The 8,680-nt window shown below is 40.0% G+C and overlaps 2 protein-coding genes across 2 annotated transcripts; both read left to right on the top strand.

The window, feature by feature from the left end:
* Positions 1–231: 231 nt before the first annotated feature.
* LOC101301570 (putative pentatricopeptide repeat-containing protein At1g12700, mitochondrial-like) lies at positions 232–2,830 on the top strand. The gene is made up of 2 exons (XM_004295705.1): positions 232–1,601; positions 2,128–2,830. The coding sequence occupies exons 1-2, from the start codon at positions 232–234 to the stop codon at positions 2,828–2,830; spliced, it is 2,073 nt and encodes a 690-aa protein (XP_004295753.1).
* An 849-nt stretch (positions 2,831–3,679) lies between these two features.
* Positions 3,680–6,844, top strand: LOC101301280 (putative pentatricopeptide repeat-containing protein At1g12700, mitochondrial-like). The gene is made up of 4 exons (XM_004295704.1): positions 3,680–4,172; positions 4,661–4,795; positions 5,026–6,164; positions 6,251–6,844. The coding sequence occupies exons 1-4, from the start codon at positions 3,680–3,682 to the stop codon at positions 6,842–6,844; spliced, it is 2,361 nt and encodes a 786-aa protein (XP_004295752.1).
* The last annotated feature ends 1,836 nt before the right edge of the window (positions 6,845–8,680 follow it).

Here is an 8,680-nt window from a genome sequence, read left to right as displayed (position 1 = left end):
CTTGTTGCTTTGTTTCATTCTCTTCCCACTAAGCCAAACAAGTCTAGAGAAAACCATCTAGGGAATCGACCCTCAAAGCACAGAGTGGTGAGTAATGTGCAGGATGCCTTGAAGGTGTTCGATGAAATGATTCAGTCGCGTCCTCTGCCTCCTGTTATCCCTTTCAATAAAATTTTGACCCAACTTGTCAAACTCAAACAATTTCCAGCAGTCCTCTCTTTGAAGAGACAAATGGGTCTCGTGGGAATCGCTTCTGATGCTTGTACTCTCAACATTACCATCAATTGCTACTGTCATTTGAACCAGATGGAGTATGCCTTGTCTGTCTTGGCCCACTTCTTCAAATTGGGTCTTGAACCAAATGTCACAACCTTCAACACTCTTCTCAATGGTTTTGTTCTCCGAAATGGTGTGGCTGATGCTGCTCGACTTTTCAGCAAAATGGTGGAGGGAGGTCACTGCCAGCCGGATGTATTTACTTTCAACACACTAATCAAGGGCTTTTGCGCGATCGGAAACAACACTCTGGCTATTCAGTTACTCGGGAAGATGGATGAAAGAGGATGCCAGCCTAACATAGTGACCTTTACCACCATCATCGACAGTCTGGGCAAAGATGCACTGGTTGACCAAGCATTGAACCTCTTCTCAGAAATGGTTGGTAGAGGTATTGTTCCGGACGTTATTACTTACAGCTCATTGATTCAAGGAGTCTGCAATATTGGGAGGTGGAAAGAAGCTTGGAGATTGTTGAATGAAATGGCGAGTCAAGGTATCTTTCCAGATCTTATCACTTTCAATATCCTCGTTGATGGCCTTTGTAAGGAAGGGAGGGTTGTGCAAGCCAGAAGTGTGGTTCAGATTATGATTCAAAGAGGAATTGAACCTAACACGATTACATACAGTTCCCTTATGGATGGTCACTGTTTGCGAGGAGAAATGGACGAGGCGAAACAAGTTTTTGATCTAATGGTTGCCAAGGGCTCCATGGTTAATGTTCATAGCTGTAACATATTGATTAACGGATATTGCAAGCAGAAAAAGATTCACGAGGCAAAAAATCTTTTCGACGAAATGCCTCTTAGAGGACTTGTTCCTGATACCGTTACTTATAGCACTCTAATTGATGGTTTTTATAAAGCGGGGAGACAACAAGAAGCAGAAAAGTTGTTCTCTGAGATGCAAGCTTCTGGCCAACTTCCAAGTAATCGTACTTATAATATTATACTTGATGGCCTCTGTAACAACCAACAACTTTCTAAGGCAATTGAATTGCTTAGAGAGATGGAAGCGAACAAGTTGAAACCAGATATTGTAGCTTACAATATTATCATTGAAGCTCTGTTCAAAGCTGGGAAAATTGAATCTGCAACAGACGTCTTCTCTGGTTTGTCATCGAAAGGAGTACTGCCTGATGTATGGACATACAATATAATGATCAGGGGACTTTGTAATGGTGGCATCTTAGTTGAAGCAGAAAAGTTGTTTAGAGAAATGGAGCAAAAATGCTGTTATCCAGATGGTTGTACCTATAACACAATTATCCGAGGGTTTCTCAATAACAATGAGACATCGAGAGCTGTGGTACTTATTGAAGAAATGTGTGTGAGGAGTTTCTCTGGAGATGCATCAACTATGAAGTTAATAATTGATTTGTTGTCGAAGGATACAGTAGATCCTGTATTATTAGCATGGCTTAAAGATTCCGAAGTTAACTGAATATATTATTTAAATATTTTTCAACATTTCTGTTTGAATCATGATTGTGATGGTGTGGGTTCTAAATTTGGCACTGAGTTAAGTAGTATTGATGCCAATTTCATTCATGGGAATGGAGAGAATATTGAAGAGAGGATGGATGTGAGTAGTGCGGATGGAAGAGAGTTTAATTAGCCTGAGACTGTCATTTCTGGTGCAAATCACGCCTTAGTCAAGAAGGGAATTGAGAAAACTGTTCATTTTATGGATGAACTAGAGGACAAGTCTAGGCATGTTAAGGGCTGCTATGATGTTAAATCTGTTACATCTGTGTCTGTTGAGCTTAAAGTAAAACAAGCCAATGAACTGCATCATTAGCCTATAGCAGTACTATCAATGGAGGTGAAACGAGTAATCTGGATTCCATAGTGGGGACATTGTTGGTGGTTCTGTTAGTAGTCCACTTGAGAATGACCTCAAGGATGAATGCATTATTCATATCAGCCAGGGGTTAGAGGATATTCCGCGGTTAAGGGAGGTTGAATTGGACTCCAATTCAATAGAAAGAGCTGCAGCCCGAGTGTTGGCACAAGTTGTGATTCAGAAACTTGATTTTAAGTTGCTGAATATGAATAAAAAATTTATATCTGATGATGGCATAGCAGTGTCTCGTGTTGCTTGTAAAGAAGATAAGCGGTCCAGCCTTACGGGTGTGGAGAAAAGTTTGTATGTGAAATCTGAAATGGTATCCAAGAGAATATGGGAGAGATGGAAATCAACAATTCATGCCAAGCTTGCTCATGCAGGGAATGCAAAGGAGCTGGGTTCTTCTGTCAAGGAAGTGCTCAAGCTTAACAATGAGATGGTGATATCTCCATCTAACACACAGTCAAAGTCACAGGTATTCACTACTTTGAATTTAAATTTTCAAGATGTTAGAGATGCCTTTGAGTGTTTCTTGTCTGGTGTGATTAAGCTCTTTAATCCTAGTTCCTTGACGTGCAAAGTTGGAAAAGAAAGTTGGCCTCCTGATGATATGGTTGAGAAAATGAATGGGGATGTGAATTATTTGTTGGCTAAATGGTTGAGTTATCGATTGTCAAAAGTGTTGAATCAGGAAATTAGACTTTAATGTCCAGGATGCTACCATGTTAGCAGGTGCTACAGATTCAACTATTATCGAATTGATTTCTGAAATGGCTAATGGGGAATAAAATCTGAGGCACATCACTGCTTCAATGACATTGATGAAAATTCAATTGATTTCCCAAGTGTTTGAAAAGGAAACTGATGGAGAAGAGAGGAATGTAGTCATGACAGGATGTATGGAGTCGTTCAGAATGGATAGTTTGGAGCAAGGAACTAAACCATCTTGTAATTCTTTAGTGGAAAATGCTGAACTGTTGCTTCCTAATGGTGTGAGCATGGTTAATAATTTTCAGAATGGTGATACATATTGGATCGATGTTTAGGGAGAAGAAGGGGATAGGAGTTGTCCTGCAGTTGTTCACTGTGCCTTTTATGCTTATTTCTGTTTTAATTGGTCAGATCATATATATATTCTCACCGCAACATTCAGCTTCTTTGGCTCAAGTAGTATGTTTATTTCTGAGAGAGCATCAGAGATCAACAAATGAACTCTTTCTTTCAGTGGGTGGGACTCAACTTTCTTTGGCAGAGTTTGCAAAGAAAACTGAGATAATCATCTTGATTGCATTTATTAGTTTACTGGTGAATGACAATGGAGTCATATTTCATCTTGGTCATGGACTCATAGCAGGAGAGATTGGTTCAATTTAGAGTATGATTGGGAGACAAAAGGGTATGTATGAGAATTTGGTTATGTTGGCTCATCATCTACATGTGGAACTTCTTGAGGATGATTATTGTGTAGCTGTTTTGGAAGGTCTAAAAAATATTAGTATTGTGGGTAATCATGAGAAAGTTCTAAGGTATGCATCATCTGCTCTTTTTCATCAAAATGTTAGAGCATCTCGGCTTCGGGTTGCAGCCTATGAGTCTGAATGAAGTTGCAAGGTGCTGCACCTATGAAAATTATCCTAAGTGTGTTAACCAGATGATGCTACTTGTTGTGGGAGTACAGTCTTGTAGAAGTGCCACAACGCATGAGGAGGCTATGCTGGACACTGGAGCTCTTGCTAGTCTGATTGACTTTAATTTTGCAAGAACTTGGGAAGCTAAACTTGGAGTCAGAGCCACAGCTGATATACATTTAAACCATGACTGGGAAGTGGACTTTCATAATGGTACCATGGTGTGGTTTGATAATTTGAAACCAATTGTGAGGCCAAACGGGGAAGTCAGCAGATTGAATGGCTTGTGTCTACGGGTAGTTTTATTGTTATTTGCAATAGTACTCAAAGCCGTTGTACTACATCAGTTTAGTGATGGTGATGTCGATTATATTCTTGGGAGGGTTTCACCTCTGAATCACTCACCTTCTTCTCTCGTTGGTGATGCTTGACATATAAGGAGCAACAAGAAGACAAAGTTATCAAAATTAACTTGTTACCTCAACAACCAGGGGAAGAGATGTTTGTTGCTGTTGATGAGTATAAATTCGCTGATATTGGCCAATTTGCTTTTATGGGTGAACAAGTGTTCATGATAAGCTAGCTTACGAGTGCGTGTTTGCAGACTCATTGATCAATGCAGACGGTAAGGTCATTGACTGTGAGAGGTTTCTTGCAAGGCAGTGGAGGAGATGGTTATAGAAAGGGGAAGGAATGTTACGGCATTTTGTCTGTAGCGTTTTTGAGGTAGCCCAAGCCATCCAGGCCCATAATAGCTATCCGAGTTTGTAAAAGCCTAACTTAGGCCCAATTATGTAAACCATGTCGTATTATCGTATTGTCGTTTATTTTCAACTATATAGCTGGAGTCCAGCTACAGTGTAAACGTTATCTGAATATTGAATCTTATTTTCATTTTTGCTTTCTAGCTTTCTTAGTTTTCTCTTCTGAAGTCTTCAGGGTTAGATCCCTAACAGAGGCCGGAGTATTCATACCAGATTCCCCGGAGTATTACTTTTTAACTCAGCAGCTTGAGGACAAGCTTGTTTCCCCGGAGGTGAATTGTTAGGAAGTTCCTTTGGTTGTAATTCCTGGTCAACATAGGAGATCTTATTACGTTCACTAGTGTGCACGAGCTTTGCACATGTTTTCGAGTTTAAGCTAAGTAGGTTGATGATTCAGGTTAGCCACTACATGATGGACACGTGTCCAAGGGTAGTTGCTCGGCAGCATTTGGGGATCTCATGAATCAATTTGCCTTGTTATTTCATTTCTTTCGCAATTTCATTTCCAGTTAGGGTTTCGATCCTAACAGCAACTTTGAGATACAGAGAGTTGAAAAGATTTCGAGCTTTCTCAGTGAATGCCATAGACCCATACCCATTCGAAAGTCGAGACCCAGAGATGATGAAATTGATGGCGAACACGTCTTCTTGTTCTTACTGCAGACCCACAAGAGGTATGCCTTTTCTTCACTTCACTCCTCTTGTTGCTTTGTTTCATTCTCTACCCACAAAGCCGAACAAGTCTAGAGAGAACCATATAGGGAATCGACCCTCAAAGCCCAGAGGGGTGAGTAATGTGGAGGATGCCTTGAAGGTGTTCGATGAAATGATTCAGTCGCGTCCTCTGCCTCCTGTTTTCCCTTTCAATAAAATTTTGACCCAACTTGTCAAACTCAAACAATTTCCAGCAGTCCTCTCTTTGAAGAGACAAATGGGTCTCGTGGGAATCGCTTCTGATGCTTATACTCTCAACATTACCATCAATTGCTACTGTCATTTGAACCAGATGGAGTATGCCTTGTCTGTCTTGGCCCACTTCTTCAAATTGGGTCTTCAACCAAATGTTGCAACCTTCGCCACTCTAATTCACGGCTTTGTTCTCCGAAATCGAGTGGCTGATGCAGCGCGACTTTTCAGCAAAATGGTGGTGGGAGGTCATTGCCAGCCGGATGTAGTTACTTTCAACACACTAATCAAGGGCTTTTGCGCGATGGAAAACAACACTGCAGCTATTCAATTACTTGGCAAAATGGAAGAATATGGATGCAAGCCTGACATAGTGTCCTATAACACTATCATCGACAGCCTGGGTAAACATACACTGGTTGACGAAGCATTGAACCTCTTCTCGGAAATGGTTGGTAGAGGTATTGTTCCGGACGTTATTACTTACAACTCATTGATTCAAGGAGTCTGCAATATTGGGAGGTGGAAAGAAGCTTGGAGATTGTTGAATGAAATGGCCAGTCAAGGTATCTTTCCAGATCTTATCACTTTCAATATCCTCGTTGATGGCCTTTGTAAGGAAGGGATGGTTGTGCAAGCCAGAAGTGTGGTTCGGATTATGATTCAAAGAGGAATTGAACCTAACACCATTACATACAGTGAACTTATGGACGGTTACTGTTTGCGAGGAGAGATGGACAAGGCAAACAAGTTTTTGATCTAATGCTTAGCAAGGGCTTCTTTGTTGAAGTTCAGAGTTTTAACATTTTGATTAACGGATTTTGCAAGAGTAAAAAGATCGATAAGTCTTACAAGATTTTCAAAGAAATGCCTCGTAGGGGAATTGTTCCTAATACCATTACCTATAACACTCTTATTGATGGTTTTTGCAAAGCTGGGAGACTACAAGAAGCAGAAAAGCTGTTCTCTGAGATGCAAGATCGTGGCCAACTTGCAGATGTTCAAACTTATAATATTATACTTGATGGCCTCTGTAACAACCAACAACTTTCTGAGGCAATTGAATTGCTTAGAGAGATGGAAGGGAACAAGTTGAAACCAGATATTGTAGCTTACAATATTATCATTGGAGCTCTGTTCAAAGCTGGGAAAATTGAATCTGCAACAGACGTCTTCTCTGGTTTGTCATCGAAAGGAGTACTGCCTGATGTAAGGACATACAATATAATGATCAAGGGACTTTGTAATGGTGGCATCTTAGTTGAAGCAGAAAAGTTGTTTAGAGAAATGGAGCAAAAAGGCTGTTCTGCTAATGGCTGCACCTATAACACAATTATCCGAGGTTTTATCAATAACAACGAGACATCGAGGGCTACAAGTCTTATTGAAGAAATGAGTGAGAGGGGTTTCTCTGGAGATTGAGTTTCACATGAAGAAAAGATCATTATGGCTTTGCCACCTTTACATTTTTTTCCCTTGTTTGCTATCACTATCTCTGTTACAATTTTGTGTATACAGTTTGGATACGTGTGCATGTTATAAAGTGATTACTTCCAGTATTAATTTTCATAGGAAGATGCATGTATACAGACGTATAACGTGCAGATCAGAACACATACATATAAATTCCAAAATAAACTATTAGAATTAGAAACAAATTAACACAGGGAACACCATGTTATGACTCAGAACTGAAATCTCCCAGCGTTTGTGGTCAGCTGCAATCTTAGCAATAATGATGTTTTAGAAAGACAATGCAGGCATGCAACAGTTACCAACATCATGTTATGACTCAGAATTGAAATCTCTCAGCGCTTCTCGGCTTCTGGCCAACTGCAATCTTCGCAATAACGATGTTTTAGAAAGGCAATACACCAGTTACCAAATGGTTAATTCAAAGGATCTGTTCTTCTGAAAAGGAGGCAATATGGGAGGCGGCCGAGAGTATTCGAACGGTCGTACCAGGTTACCAGATTTTAACTCAGCAACTTGAGGACAGGCTTGTTTCCCCAGAGAGTGAATTGTTTAGGAATTATTTCCTTTGGTTGTGATTCCTGGTCACTAGTGTGCACGTGCTTTGCACATGTTTTCTTAATTAAGCAAAACAGGTTGTTACTAACCGTGTTAAGTTAAGTGGATACAACTAATCGGTGATCGTCAAGGTAACAAACTAAATTAAATTAATGGACAAACTAAATATGTCAAACATGAACGGTTCAAGTTCATAATTGGTAAGTTACACTTACAAATATCTTCACGATTTTTAATATGGCTGAAAATTTACAGAAATAATCTGCTCATAAATACATATAAATTAAACGGTCAATACATGAATATAAGATCGAAAAATGAGATAAGCCGAAAAATCTTCGACTAGTCCACCACTTCAGAGTTCTTATTATTATAGCTTCCTACAACTATATTTAGCTGCTCGGCAGCATTTAGGGATCTCATGCAATTTGCTTAGTTTCATTCCTTCATTTTCTTCTTATTTTAGTTTTGCAATTTCGTTCCAACTGTTCTTTCCAGTTAGGGTTTCCACCCTGACAGCAACTTTGAGATACGAAGAGTTGAAGATTTGAGCTTTCTCAGTCAATCCCATAGAGGCATAGACCCATACCCATTCGAAAGTCGAGACCCAGAGATGATGAAATTGATGGCGAAAACGTCTTCTTGTTCTTACTGCCGAGCCACAAGAGCTATGCCTTTTCTTCACTACTCCTCTTGTTGCTTTCTTTAATTCTCTACACACAAAGCCGAGCAAATCTAGAGAGACCCATCTAGGAAACCGACCCTCGAAGCCCAAAGCGAGTATGTTGAGGATGCCTTTAAGGTGTTCGACGAAATGCTTCAAAGACGTCCTCTGCAAGAGTAAAAAGATCGATAAGTCTTACAAGATTTTCAAGGAAATGCCTCTCGGGGGACTTGTTCCTGATACTGTTACTTATAACACTCTAATTGATGGTTTTTATAAAGCGGGGAGAGTACAAGAAGCAGAAAAGCTGTTCTCTGAGATGCAAGATCACCAAAAGGAGTTCAGCCTGATGTAAGGACATATACCATAATGATCAGTGGACTTTGCAAAGGAGGCCTCTTAGTTGAAGCTGAAGAGATGCTTAGAGAGATGGAACAAAACACAATTATCCGAGGTTTTATCATTAACAACGAGACATTGAGGGCTACAAGTCTTATTGAAGAAATGTGTGAGAGGGGTTTCTCTGGAGATGCATCAACTATGGAATTGATTGTTGATTTGTT

Source organism: Fragaria vesca, linkage group LG3 (genome assembly GCF_000184155.1).
Source record: "Fragaria vesca subsp. vesca linkage group LG3, FraVesHawaii_1.0, whole genome shotgun sequence".
In the NCBI taxonomy this organism is placed as follows: Eukaryota; Viridiplantae; Streptophyta; class Magnoliopsida; order Rosales; family Rosaceae; genus Fragaria; species Fragaria vesca.
This window is presented reverse-complemented; position numbering and strand designations above follow the sequence as displayed.

Coding starts and splice junctions, on each gene's coding strand:
- LOC101301280 (XM_004295704.1), top strand. CDS start 3,680: ATGTTAGAGCATCTCGGCTTCGGGTTGCAGCCTATGAGTCTGAATGAA. Junction 4,173..4,660: donor CTCACCTTCTTCTCTCGTTG/GTGATGCTTGAC, acceptor TTTGCTTTCTAG/CTTTCTTAGTTTTCTCTTCT. Junction 6,165..6,250: donor TGCGAGGAGAGATGGACAAG/GCAAACAAGTTT, acceptor GGATTTTGCAAG/AGTAAAAAGATCGATAAGTC.
- LOC101301570 (XM_004295705.1), top strand. CDS start 232: ATGGGTCTCGTGGGAATCGCTTCTGATGCTTGTACTCTCAACATTACC. Junction 1,602..2,127: donor GTGGTACTTATTGAAGAAAT/GTGTGTGAGGAG, acceptor TGGATTCCATAG/TGGGGACATTGTTGGTGGTT.